The sequence below is a fragment of the Podarcis raffonei genome, chromosome 17 (genome assembly GCF_027172205.1).
Source record: "Podarcis raffonei isolate rPodRaf1 chromosome 17, rPodRaf1.pri, whole genome shotgun sequence".
Lineage (NCBI taxonomy): Eukaryota > Metazoa > Chordata > Lepidosauria > Squamata > Lacertidae > Podarcis > Podarcis raffonei.
Window position 1 is genome coordinate 10,603,464 of NC_070618.1, and position 14,949 is coordinate 10,618,412.

The 14,949-nt window shown below is 43.7% G+C and overlaps 1 protein-coding gene across 2 annotated transcripts in view; it reads right to left on the reverse strand.

Moving 5' to 3' along the window:
• Positions 1-14,949, reverse strand: part of LOC128405110 (neuronal acetylcholine receptor subunit alpha-7-like) — a 113,427-nt gene that overhangs the window by 5,107 nt on the left and 93,371 nt on the right. For both annotated transcript variants that reach the window (XM_053371337.1, XM_053371338.1), the window contains one exon: positions 4,222-4,331. In XM_053371337.1, coding sequence (XP_053227312.1) covers positions 4,222-4,331 — 110 coding nt within the window. The remainder of the gene's footprint in view (positions 1-4,221; positions 4,332-14,949) is intronic.

Genomic DNA, 14,949 nt, shown 5'->3' on the forward strand with positions numbered 1-14,949 from the left:
TGCCTACAACTGGTTGTTAGGGGAAATAGGTACAGTCAAACCTCAGTTCCGAAACGCCCCCGTTTTGGGACATTTTGGCACCAGAATGCCAAAAACCCAGCAGAGAGTGTTCCGGTTTTCAAACATTTTTTGGAAGCTGAATGTCTGACGAGGCTTCCGCTTCAGTGCAGGAAGCTCCTGCAGCCAATCAGAAGCCATGCCTTGGCTGTCGAACATTTCAGAAGCCAAACGGGCTTCCGGAACAGATTACATTTGACAACTGAGGTTTGACTGTACTACACGCACTGGGCTAGCACAACCTAATTCACGGAGGAAAGCACTATTAGCCCTGACAGATCACCAGATGCTGGGGACAAACAAAAGAGGAAGCCCTTGTTGACTTACTGTTTCACTGCTAAACTTTGCAGAAGTACCCAAACTTCTGGAACCAGAATGCTGAACTGGATTCACTTCTGGTCTCTCCCGGTGAAACTTTCTCCTTCAAAACAGCTTTTCCCTGCAGGGTTCCAGTCCCATGTTTGCAAGGTGAATACAAGGAAGGAAACCCAGATGGAAAGCATCTGGTAGCATGGACTAAGCACTGATGTCCTTCACTGGGAATTTCAACAATAGCTAGTAAAGTTATATTCCGAATTTAAATGAGACTCTGTAAACAGACTGTTTAGCTCCTGAACTTTCAGAGAACATCTGTGACTTTGAAATGAACTCTACAACCAAAGGCTATCTAGAAGCTATTGCTCAGATTCCCACAGGGCCTCCTGCAGTGACATGTAATAGATACCAACAGGAATAACTCTTGGCATTCCTGCCTGCAGCTCTTGATTGCATCATAGCGTTCAGCTCCCAAGACATCAATGGAGCCTATTGAACAAGCATAAAAAAGCACTAATCTGGCCCTGGTGGTGAATTTTTAATGTTAAAAAATTTCATAATATTATAAGCTGACAAACGAAATGAACTTATTATATGGGATGAAGCAACTGTTGGGGCAACCGCACAATATGAGGTCACTGATTCTTCCAAATGATATTTATGTAATTAAAAAGCTGTCCGTAGCTTGTAATTAAAAAGTTATCCATACTTTACAGGCTTGAAAAGAGAAAGGGGGGGGGCCCACCACAAGCTTAAAAGGTGGATTTGTCTCAAAGTCCTGAACCCAAGACTAGTGACTCTTTTTGACAGGACCTGATTTACCACTAGAAAGCATGGCTCCAAGTAGCTTTCTGCTTATCCCACGCTTTCTAGACACCGGCCAAAAGGTTCGGCCTTGCCCCGCCACTTTCCTTGGGAAAACCCGCTCTTTAGTGATAAATCGGAGCCAACGTCAATCCAGAGAAAACCCAGTTGACATTGGCTCTGATTCAGCACTAAAAAATGGGTTGCCCCAGGGGGAAGCGGTGAGCCAAGGGCAAGCATGGATGAGCCCCAAGTCTCTCTGTGCCTTCAACTTTTTAGAAGACGCAAAATCTCAAAAGGATCCAAGAAATTGGCCCCAATCTCAGCTGACCGAGTCCTCCCATAATAAATAAGGGCACAAACTAGCGCAACATTCATTTTAGCTGGACAGATGTAGCACATGTGTTAAAAAAAATCTACTGAAATTAAAAATTGTTCCTAGAGATTAGTTAGGCACACAAAAAATTAACTTCCTTTGTACTGCAATATGTGAATGAGTGCTGAAATGAATTTGAGAAAGGAGAGTTCTAGTCAAACTATGTTTTTATCCTAGTACAAGGATTAGCACAAGGGAATTCCCTGCTGTCCCCCCCCCCAAAAAATCTGTTCTGTGGGAATGGGGGACCCGCAGAATAGATTTAGGGCATGTGTAAGGGAAGGAGAGTTGGAGACGGTTCAGTTGCATAAGAAGAAATCCTTGTGCTGACAGAGCAATCTGCTTAGCGCTACAGTGAACACAGCCCTCACTATTTCAAATTATTTTTTAAAATCAATTTTAAAATGTATACTTCACAAGAGAAATGTATGCTTTACCATGTAGATGATAAAATGGCAACCCAGTTGAGACGTTCCATTTGTAAAATGAACAGAGCCTGCACAAACTTAAATCTTGATTTGCAACTTGAGTGGATTCCAATTAGAAACAATACTGGGATTTCTGACGTTACGTATCCTTTTAATTATTCTTTCAAATTATTTTTAAGAAGCAGAGGAACCATGAAAGACCATTCAAAATGACAGTATTCCTCTCTAAACATTCTTGTTATAATATCTGTTGAAATACAATGTTTCCAGTGTTCAATATAATTTCTAAATTTACTTATTTCTTCCTTGCCTTTTTGGAACATAACCAAATACAAATGCAATTATTCAATGTATTCAAACAACTTTTTAGGCAATTCCCTATACTTGGCCCCGTATTATGTTGTTTCTATGCTATTTACACTCCTTTGCCGGCGGCCATTGTTGTTGTAATATTGGTGTTAATATTATTTAAATTCAAAGTCAGGGCAAGTGGGAAAGGGGGGACTCATTCCATTCCTCTGCTTCCTGCTGAACAGATGGCCAGCTCCATTTCAGAAAATATTATCCCAGCCCTAGATTGGACTTTTGATCCCCAGATAATACACCTGCATGACTATTTGCATGCCTATTTTCTCTTGCTGGATCAGGGCAGTGAACTTTATAATCAACCCATATAACCGGCAACATGCAAATTAACAGAGCTGTACATAATTGCTGCAATTAATTAGCTGCTAATAGCTAAAACGAAATAGCTAACATCAAGGCAAACTGCGGAATGTCCTTGCAAAAATTCATCGCAGGTAAAATTTATGCTGGTTAACCTCGAGTGCCACTCAATTAAGCAGTGGGATTTTGTTGGTTAGTGCTGCTCCCGAGGCAGTGCCTCCATCCCTCTTAAAATCAGTTATTTTTCAAGGTGAAAAATAATCACAGAACAATATGCAATTCATTATAAACACAAATGAAATCAAGTCAGCTCTCGGCTCCGTAGGAGAGACTTATTTATGAGCGGGAGATGAGAGTGGCAGAGAACCAAATTTCCAGGAAGAGAATTCAGACTCCTCCATCGATGGGGAATCTGTTAGGATGCCTTTCTTACCTAGCAAAGAGCTACAGGGAAGCCTGTGAAAGAGACAGGTAACACGGCCGACAAGAAGCCTAGCAAGAGAACAGCAGTGCTGATGTGATGGGAATCACAAGAGCAACAGTCCCTCCAGCCGTCTTGGTTTGTATGAGAGAACCAACTTCTCAGTATTCTGTTGAGGCGTCCTTTTGCACAGCTACAGAGATGAGTCTACCTTCTACCTCTTCCAGACCACAAGCAAACATCCTCTTTATGATGTAAGCCTCCTGCATGTACCAATTACTATTCCATGCAAAATTCACTCTATTCTGAACTGCACGAGGACAGCAATTCCAGAATCTCAATGCAATCCTCAAGGCTTTTGGAAGGTAACGCCTGGCCCCGCAATCTTGTAAGCACAGAATTTCTAACTATTTTATTTCGCTGAAACACATAGGGATAGCTGCTGGGGAAATTAACCACGAGTTAGCTACAGGAGAGATTCAGCAGGCACCCTCGCTTTTGATTTCTGGAGACTGCTATGTCAGCAGGCCTATGCCATTGTTTAAATTTTATGCTCTGCAACCTAAGGGTATAGGGCAGTATACAATATTATTATTATTATTTCCCTTGAGTAGCCAGTCATTTTAATGATTGTGTCATATTGCGCCCTGAGGAAGTTTGATTTCACCACTGGAGGTGCACTTCATTGTCTCTTGAGACAGACAGATACAACAAGATGTTTTAAACTGTCTTATTTATATAAAAAATTATATACTACTATATATAAAAATATAATAACAGGAGTAGTTTGCAGCCATCATACATAAAACCATAAAATCAAAAACTTGTAAAAATGTTAAAATCAGAAAGCAGCTAACTATTAAGTTATTGTAATGGTTTGTAAGTGGGAGGCATATGAATACTTTTACAAATAAGCAAATAAATGTAAGCCAGGGACTGAAGTGGCCATCCTTGCTTTTTGAGAAGCCTACATACTCTGGATGGGTCACAAATTGTGCAGGTTTAGTCAAAAGCAAATGGGAGCATATCGTATGTGAGACACCTTGACAGAATTGTGAGCTTCTCTTTAAAATATTCTGTTCTTTCTATCACTTCCAAAAAAATTATATATATTTATCCCTGCATGTTTTTGAGATTCATCTGTTTGCACTTACCCATTGGGGCATCTTCCCAGCTTGAGGGTCGTGATGATGGAACTGAAGGACGAGAACCGTCACCACCACAGATAAGCCGACAATGACCATGATGCTTGCAAAATATTGTGCTGTGCATTAAAAGAGGGGAGGGAGAAGATAACAAATAGTTACTTAGCCTTTGGGGGCTCCCAGAGCACTTGGCAACTTGGTTGTATTTTTACAGCCTTGACAGCACGGTAAATGACATAAGAATATGCAGTGTATTCTGCATTGCAAAGTTATGCCCGTTAAACATTTCTCAGTTTAACGCGCTTTAAAAAGAAGAAGCTAGAAACAAAATACCTACACACTTCCTCTTTTTAGTCTTTTCCTAAGTGGTTGTGTTATACCACTAATTACAGAATATAGACAATGTATCAATGTATTCTGTGTGCGCGCCCTCGCCTTTAGGTTGGCAACTTGTGGCCCTGTCTTCATTTTATGGGGACGAGACAAGGGGAAATGGGGGGAGCAGAAAGTGAGGCAAAAAAGGAGGTGCCCCACTAGCCTTGCCTAATGGTAGCAGGTACACCTGACCAACCACACCTGAGGTTCACCCCACCCACCCTGCTTCAGGTACTCATTGCCATAATTGTGGACATCCATAGGTTGGACATGGGAGAAACACACATGCAGCCAGAAATGCTTTGAAAGTTTTTACTTTAGCAGCTGATCGCACAGCGGAACTAGCAAATCGCTTTTCCTTTTAAACTCATTTACCCCCAGAGTCAGGTGATTAGTTACAGTAAAAATAAAATAAAATACGCAAATATCCTCCACCACACAAACAAAACAGGCTACCTAGTCTTCAGTATTCTCTAATATTCCACAGATGAAAGTAAAAACCCACTCTTGTGTATTTGAAGTGTGCTTATTTGTCCAGGAGAAATCACTGTTTGAAGCACTGGACTTTGCTGAAAGCTCATCTCTGCCTCTGGTACACTGAACTGATTTACTCAGCAGCACCAGCATATATTAATTTTTTGCTCCAATTATCCCTATTTATCTACCACCACTCATAGATTTAATTCAATTTGTTGTGGCCCTGGGGAGGAAGCTGGATTCTGAAGAACCATATGAGCACACTAACAACATTTTAGAAAAGATATACCCCCAAGCCTGTTAACTGGAGGAGAGATCAGAAAAGAAAGGCTGTCTCTGGTAAACAGAGAGAATTGAGGTGTATGGAATTGTGGCCCCAGTGTTAATATCAATCCCCAAAGGAGAGAGAAACCTATAAAAAGATAATACCTTACTAGAGAGGTCAGAACTCTGCACTGGCTAAATTTGAACACCACAATCAGCCGTAGTTTATCTTGTGAGAAATGAGCCTACTGGCCTCCCCAGGTTTGAGGCAACCCCAGGGGCAGAGGAAGGGGGGTGCAGTGGGGGCAGACCGCCCCGGGTGTCTTCACTGGGGGGGGGGCATCGGGCAGGCGGCATGCTGAATGTCTGCCATCAGTGGCTCGCTCCACCACCGGCTGCAGGGCACACGCACCACTCCGTGCATCCATGCCTGGGCAGCGCGGGCATAAGCTCCACCACTGGGCAACCCCCCCCCCAGTACATCATGACAATGAGTTTGGCCACTTTCACTTCTGATTTCAATAAAGCACAATTTAACATTACGTTCTAACCCTAAACTGTGGTTAGTTGTAACCACAGTTCAGTGAAATAAGCCAGCTTCATAAACTATGGCTTGAAGTTGGCTTGTTTCAAACAAACCATGTTAAAATTAACCATGATATAATAATAGTAATCTTCATTGTGGTCCAACGACCCATAACTTGGATTCAGAATAAAATACATACAGACACCCCCCCCCCCTGGGAAGGAAGACCGAAGCGTTATTTGTTTAGTCATGGGTATGATTAACCATGATACATCAAACAGATGACATGGAAGCTGAGATCATCAGCTACTACTTGCAGCTGCACCAGAGGAGGGAGGTGGACAAGTGTAAAAACCCCAGGAGGAGGCTAGGCTTGTTCCTCTCACAATAAACTGTAGCAGTGCCTGAACACAGCCAGTTCCTCAATTCTTTCATGGAATTTCTTCTCTCGCAATGCTGCAAAAGCTGGTCTGGCATTGATGGAGCCCAGAGAGATAAGAGACCAGAATCACACGTTGTTCAGAATTCAACAGCCTCACAACAGCTGTCCCTTGAGAAATGCTAGTCATAACACCATACATGTCTGCATACAAATGGACAGATCTGACAGGGTGGGAAGAATGAAAGAGGTACCACATAACTCTTCAAATTATTTGCTCTACCCCTTGGAAGACCAAGGGAAATGGCAGGGGATGTCGGAGTCCAAAGCAAATGTGGCACCCCTCCTTCCTCTCTCTCTCTTCTCCCTTACGTATTATTTCCCCCCTTGCCCCCTGCATGGAATTAGACCGCTTAATCCAGGCTTCCTCAGCCTCGGCCCTCCAGACGTTTTGAAACTACAATTCCCATTATCCCTGACCACTGGTCCTGCTAGCTAAGGATCATGGGAGTTGTAGGCCAAAAACATCTGGAGGGCCGAGTCTGAGGAAGCCTGCCTTAATCCATCTTGACCTTAAGGGTTAAAGGCAGCACCTAAATAAGAAACACAAGCCTGAGAGCAATGTTAAATGCAACGTGATACCATACATCTAAAGCTTTATGGAAAGTGTAGTCTACCCCTCACAATGCAACAATCCCCAGCACCCTGAACCAAACTACATTTCCCAAGTTTTTTTGGTGGAAGCCATAAGAGCTACGCAGGCATAAAACTGGCGTAGGTTTCTAATCCAGATAAGCCCCAACACCTTGCATATTTGCAACAGCACTGTACAGACAGCCCTGCTCGCATTTGCCCTCTCCCCATCTGCCTGCACGGCTGGAGGTATTAACTTTTAACGTTTGCAGCTAATGTAGAGAAACAAGGAGTTCACCCCCTTGTGCTAATGCGGTGGGCGAGTCGCTCCTCCAGCTCCGCTGTAACTAGAGTGCCTAATGAATTTCCATTCTGCTCTGATTCATTCTTTGGAAAGTACACCGCAGGACTGCAAAATGTGTCAGGAAATTGAATTTGGACCACGATACCTGGACGAAAGCCAGGGATGTTGTATGTGATGGATGACAGGTGCCACCTGGAAAAAAACCCTCATCCTTGCCAGAGCTTTAATGCTCTTCTACAATGCTGTTCCACAAGAGCATTAAAAAAAGAAGAAGAGGTATATCAGCCTGCAAGAAGCAAGCAAGGAAAATAAAGCTGCCGCTGCATGCTGCATGCAATGAGAAAAGGAATAAGTCCTAACTCCTCCCCATCACAAAAGCACTGCCTTGGAGAAAGACTATTTGCAGCCCTGCCTTTCAAGATGCAAAGCCGTTGCACCCAGAGTGGGCAATTGAGAGCATGTAGGTCAGGCGTGTGCGGGGGGGGGCGGTGCTTTGGCACATCAGAAGTTGCTGGGCTCAACTGCCCACCATCCCCAGCAAGCATGGCTAATTAATGGCCAGGATGATGAGAGTTGGCCACCTGCAGCATCTGGTGGTGGACCAATGAGTCCCCACAGGTGACAGAGGTTGTGTCCAGTCTCATCACCTCTCTGCTGGATGGGGAAGCTTCTTGCCTGCAAGACAGGAGAAGGGAACTGCCATATGCAATGTCAGTAGCAGTGCAGTGCAATGTTGCATTGTTAGAAGTTTATTTAGGGAAGTTTTTTAAAAAAAATGCTGATGTTTTAATGTATTTTTAATTTCCTGTGGGAAGCTGCCCAGAGTGGCTGGGGAAACCCAGCCAGATGGGCAGGGTATAGGTAATTTATTGTTGTTGTTGTTGTTGTTGTTACTACAACTACTACTAATTGTGCCATATGCCCTGGAATCCTGTTTCTAGAAATCCTCACAATTTTCTCCTATCTTATTTCAAACTCCAAGACAGGGCAGGAATGGAGCTTGCAAATGAACCACATGGCCCATAAAATACAGGAAAAGCAAAACAATAAATACAAAGGCAAAAAACATTTCCCCTGCTACAGTAGGTCAAACCAGACATCCTGCAGGAGATCCATAATCAGGATCCCTCTCAGTTTTTGTTTTGTTTACCTCACAGCAGCCGCTGGAAAGAAGGCCTTTTTAACCCTTTCCTCTAATGCTCTCCTGCCAACCTAGCAGTTCCTGCCAACCTAGCAGTTCAAAAGCACATCAAAGTGCAAGTAGATAAATAGGTACCACTCCAGCGGGAAGGTAAACGGTGTTTCCATGCGCTGCTCTGGTTCGTCAGAAGCGGCTTAGTCACGCTGGCCACATGACCCGGAAGCTGTACGCCGGCTCCCTCAGCCAGTAAAGCGAGATGAGCGCCACTACCCCAGAGTCGGCCACGACTGGACCTAATGGTCAGGGGTCCCTTTACCTTTACTCTCATGCTCAATTTAAATTGTCCTCCTGCCCTCCCTCGCCCCCCGCAGAGCTAATGTCATTCTCAAAAGAGCATCATTTTAGATTAGGGAAAATGCACAGGAGAAAAGGATTAAACACACCCTTCCAACCTCCAGGTCTGCTTGAGTTAGATGTGGTTGTGAAGGTTTTTTTTGAGTAGTTTCTCAGTTTGTTTTAGGTCTAAATTATAAATATTTGGAGAGGAGAGCACAAACACTTTAACTACCTTGTATGTTTCTTTTGAAAAAGATTACACATCCGAACATGTTGGGAAGAGAAGAACAATAAATGCACCTAATTTATTTCTCTGCTAAACACCATTCAGCACCATCCCCCTGATTATTATTATTATTATTATTACTATATTAGAATTTATGTACTGCCCTATACACGGGGGTCTCAGGGCAGTTCACAGAATAATATCAAGACATAAAACCACAAAATACCTAATAAAAATAAAAAACTACAACCCAATAGCCCTCCCCCCAAAAAACACATTTTAAAAGGGTATAGGATGTAGATCAGGTCAGGCAAAGGCCTTGTTAAAAAGGAACGTTTTTGCCCGGTGCCTAAAGGTGTATAATGAAGGCGCCAGGCAAACTTTCCTGGGGAGAGCATTCCACAGATGGGGAGCCACCACAGAGAAGGCCTCATTCTCGTGTTGCCACCCTCCGGACCTCTCAAGGAGGAGGCACATGAAGGAGGGCCTCAGAAGATGATCTCAGGGTTTGGGTAGGTTCATATGGGAAGAGGCGGTCCTTGAGATATTGCAGTCCCAAGTCATTTAAGGCTTTATAGGTCAAAACCAACACTTTGATTTGGACCCGGAAACAAATTGGTAGCCAGCGCAGTAGGACCAGGATCAGTGTAATATGCTCAAACTGTCTTGCTCTGGAAGCAACCTGGCCATTGAATTCTGCACTAGTTGAAGTTTCCAAATCATCTTCAGAGGCAGCCCTACATATAATGCATTGCAGTAATTAAATTAAATTAGCGATTGCTTGAAAACAGGAGCACCAGATTCCAAAGTACATCACATTTAATTTGGTCCTCAAGAGGCACCACAGTGTCGTGGTAGGGACACCTCTGGGGCAGAATCTCCCTGATTCAACTCTCCCCCATGCTCTGAACTCATAGAGTAGCTGTGAACAAGCCACTGCCTCTAGATCTAAGCCTCCATCTGTAACAATGGGACAATAAATTATGCCTGCATCCTAGATCGTCTATGCGGTACACTTAGGAAGAGTATTACTCTATAAACACTGAAGTAGTATTTACTGTATGTGCTCATTCTTTCGACCTTTTATTGTGGGCAGTGGGCACTAAGATGCATTGGCTTCAATTAAGACAAGGCAAAAAAAATAAAATCTCAATTATTTGGAATCACTAAAGACCTCTCAGGGCCTTTCTTCCAACAACAAGTTTTTTGTCTCAACCAGATGCTATATTTCTTCATTCTATGCAACTAATTCCCACTACAGTTTTGATGGATCACGATACTTTATTTTCCTCTGTGTTCTAAACTGTTGCTTTTAGCGTTGATTGGAATGGCTGAATCCTTTAGAGATTTCTCTGTTCCAATTATAAGCAAAACTCCCTCTTCGCTGTGTAGAGGCCAAAACAAGTTGTGAATTAAAAAAGAAAAAAAACCCAAAGCTATCAGTTCAGAATTCGACTGCTGGAGATAATATACCATTACAACCATTTCATATTTTTGGTTTTAGCATACAAATGCTGCATCCGCTAACGATTCCTCAGCAACCTAAGATTTTATTGCCTTTTATGTTGCTTGAGTTCATTATGTGATTAATTGCGCTTGACTCCTAACAGTGACATGGGACTCCCTAGAAGAAGCAAGGAAAATGGTTCAATTTCCCAGAGTATAAATTTTAAAAAAGCAAGAGCAAAAACAAAAAAACCCAAGCTGGTAGACTGGTAGTAGTTAATTTCCATCTGTCAGGGCTTGCCAGGCTACATTTGACCCAGAAGCTCTATCTCCTGCTGTGTAGGGAAGCAGTGATGATGGAAAGACACTAAAGCATGTTCCAGATCCTTTTATTTTTTGTTTTGTTTTCATACCGCTTTTCAAAAGCACATCAGAATGGCTCACAAAGTGTAAGAGTCCACTAGGAGTTTGGCCTTTCAGCCACCTGCAGACCAAGTGTTCCTATTTTCCAGGGACAGTCCCAGATTTACAGAAGCCACCCCAGTTTCTGATTTGAATGCCCTTTAGAAGACATCTGAAGGCAGCCCTGTATAGGGAAGATTTGTAATGCTTTACTGTGTTTTTATATATGTTGGAAGCTGCCCAGAGTGGCTGGGGCAACCCAGTCAGAGGGGCAGGATATAAATTATATATATATATATATATATATATATATATATATATATATATATATATATAATGGAATGTTGTTGTTGTTTAGTCGTGTCTGACTTTTCATGACCCCATGGACCAGAGCACACCAGGCACTCCTGTCTTCCACTGCCTCCCGCAGTTTGGTCAAACTCATGCTGGTAGCTTCGAGAACACTGTCCAACCATCTCCTCCTCTGTCGTCCCCTTCTCCTTGTGCCCTCCATCTTTCCCAACATCAGGGTCTTTTCCAAGGAGTCTTCTCTTCTCATGAGGTGGCCAAAGTATTGGAGTCTCAGCTTCAGGATCTGTCCTTCCAGTGAGCACTCAGGGCTGATTTCCTTAAGAATGGATAGGTTTGATCTTCTTGCAGTCCATGGGACTCTCAAGAGTCTCCTCCAGCACCATAATTCAAAAGCATCAAATAGGACACCTCTATTTCCACCGGAGAAATGTTGGAGGGTATGCAGTGGAGCTTTTTCAGTACCTTGGAGAGGGCTCTTGTTCTGCATTTCCCATCTCACAAATTCTCTGCAGGAAAGCAGTGCCCAGCTCCTGTTGGCCAAACAATATTTTCCTGCTTTTCAGCAGAAGCTTTCGGAATGAATAGCATAAGCATATTAGCTTGTGTGTGTGTGTGAGAGAGAGAGAGAGAGAAAGAGGTCTCAGAGCTGCATTGCGATTGGCCTTTCTGTGCAAGTACTACATGGAGGGTGATCATCTAAGTCCCTTTGGAGCCATTGTTGAAATCTGGACTTTTCTATTTCAAAGTTTTCATCAGGGATCAGGCCACATGGCCTTTTCATTTGCCCACAGAGCAAATCTTTGCAACAGCTGAACATAATGCTCCCTGGCATGTTGGGACGACACAGTCCACGGCTAATTAGCAATCTTGTTTGCCTTCGTTTCGAATCTGTGTGGCTTTAAGTCTCCCTTCATCTTTCCGGCAGCTTGTATATCAACCAGAGGAGGCCGTGCTAGAACCTGCTGCTGTTTTTATCACGGCAACTCCCCGTCCTGTGGCAACGCAGCTGTGGCATTTACCCTGTCTACCCTTTTCAGTTTTGTGGCTCGCAGCTATTGTTCTCAGCCTCAGACTTGTGACCAGCACTCGTGTGTGAGTACGTGCGTGGGGAGGGGAGAGAGAAATAGATTTATGAGGGATGAAATCACCATTACAACCTCTCCGCTTCACACTTTGGGGAGGGGGACGGGGAGAAAGAGAGAGAAGCAGAAGCTGCTTACAGGCTGCCAGATTGAGGGCCTAACCTGTAAATCATGAGCCGACTGACAAGTCCCTGCAGTTAAGCTTGTTTGAAGCGAATGTTCAAATATACGGGGCCTTATTCGTTTTGGATCCCTTGGCTGCGCATATTTCTCTGGTGTACGAACCTGAGTTTTCCCATTTGTGCTGTCAGGGAGGCTACAAATAGGCTAGGGGGCTGCAGGAAATCACAGCAACTTCTGTAGAGAGGCCTGGGAGAATGAGAAAACAGGTGCGTACCCTCCAACATTTCCCCGATGAAAATAGGGACGTCCTATTCCATAATAATAATAATGATGATGATGATAACAATTTTATGATGTATATACTCCATCCATCTGGGTTAAAAACATCCCTCTACAGGGCTGCCTTCAGATGTCTTCTAAAGGTTGTTTAGTGACTTATCCTCTTGGCTCGGGGGGTCGCTGAACTCCATACCCTCCAACATTTCTCCAATGAAAATAGAGACTTACTAAGGAAAAGCAGGAAGGCTTCTGTGAATCTGGGACTGTCCCTGGAAAACAGAGACACTTGAAGGGTCTGTGGAAAAATCCATACAGATAGGCACTTTGTAACAAAAACATGTTTAGCCTTTCATTGTAGCTCCCTGATTTTGTGGGTCTCTCTCTCTCTCTCTGTGTGTGTGTGTAAGAGAGAGAGAGAGAGAGAGAGAGAGACAGACTATTTTGAGGAAGACAACGTTCAGCCCTCTATCAAGAAATTGCATTTTTTTCAAGTGAGATGAACTGAAGCTTCTAAATACAGTACTACAGTAGTACCTCAGGTTACATACGCTTCAGGTTACAGACTCTGCTAACCCAGAAATAGTGCTTCAGGTTAAGAACTTTGCTTCAGGATGAGAACAGAAATTGTGCTCCAGCGGTGCGGTGGCAGCAGGAGGCCCCATTAGCTAAAGTGGTGCTTCAGGTTAAGAACAGTTTCAGGTTAAGAATGGACCTCCAGAATGAATTAAGTACTTAACCCGAGGTACCACTCTACTGAGAAGTTGGGGGGGTGAGGGGAGAGAGAGACAAACTTTTGGGAATGGACAAAGAGAACCTGTTGCAAAATGGTACTGGAACTAACACAACCAATAGCAACAAAATATGCAGCCGAGGTAGATGGGATATCACATTGTCTGCTGACTGGCTCAGCTTGCAACCAGCCCCCTCAGGCTTCGTAGTTTCTCCCAGATTCCCCAGTCCAAAATAACATCAAAATAGTTCACACAAGTTGCAGAAGAAACGGTAAAACTGTTATTGGACTGTGCCACTTCTGACCCTGCAGATGGGGGAATCGCATGACTAAATATCCCTCCATGCCAAAAACAAACAAACCCCAACAATTGTGGACTGGCAACTAGATTTCAAAGAGAAGCACTCTAATTAGCCTTTACATTGTCATCCTAGTTTTGAATGCAGAAGGGTTTTGAGGTTGTTTTTTCTCGTGGTGAAGCATTAAACCATACGTCCGCCTACCTGCAGGCTGCATACTCAACATCAAAATTCACAGAGGAGAGGTTTGTGGAGCAAATTCATTTCAGCGCTAAAATAAACATTCCCTTTCCCTCCAGCCCCCTAAGGCCTGGTTTTATGTATGCAGATGTGTGCTTCAATTTCCTCATCAGAGATTTGTCTCTCTGTAGAGGGAAAAGAACAATAATGTACTCTGATTTATTTCTTTTTCTTTTTTTAAGTGTATCACGAGTGTTCATTTCACTGCAGTACAATGCTACCTGATCAGCATAGTATTGGTGTGGGGGGTGGGGGTGCGGAATGGCCATGTCACATTTCAAATGATCTGCAACACACTCTTTCCCCTACACAGAGCTTGATCGCCATGTTGCAAAACCAACTTTTCAAGTGATGCTGAGGACATTTTTAGGATGTGGGGTTTTTTTGCACAAGGCTTGAAGGGTGACCCCAGAGTATCAGACAGCCCATATTGAGCTCTGCAGGCATATTTAATTAACAAACAGTATTCTTTGAGAAGCTGTGCCAACATAAATGATGCTGGCACAGACATAAAGAGATTATGACAACTTAAAAAGGTAAAGGTACCCCTGCCCGTACGGGCCAGTCGTGTCCGACTCTGGGGTTGCGTGCACATCTCGCTTAAGAGGCTGGGAGCCAGCGCTGTCTGCAGACACTTCCGGGTCACGTGGCCAGTGTGACGAAGCTGCTCTGGTGAGCCAGCACCAGCGCAGCACACAGAAATGCCGTTTACCTTCCCGCTATAAAGCGGTACCTATTTATCTACTTGCACTTAGAGGTGCTTTCGAACTGCTAGGTGGGCAGGAGCTGGGACCGAACGACGGGAGCTCACCCCGCCGCGGGGATTCGAACCGCCGACCATACGATCAGCAAGTCCTAGGCACTGAGGTTTTACCCATAGCGCCACCCGCGTCCCTTATGACAACTTAAGAAAACACTAAACAGAACCTGGAGTTCTTAATAAAAACCCACCCAAAGCTCTTCATTTCCCACCTCATTCTGTTTGTGTAACTGTTTTAGAATAATTAGGATTAGTGATGCTTGCTTACTTGATAAGGACACAGGGACAAATGTTGCTGTGGCATTGATTACTCCCTCCTGGTACCAGCCAAACCACAGTTCTTTTACGTAAAACACTTTTTTCCAAACCAGGCATGCAGAAGCCTATGAGTAGCACACACTTA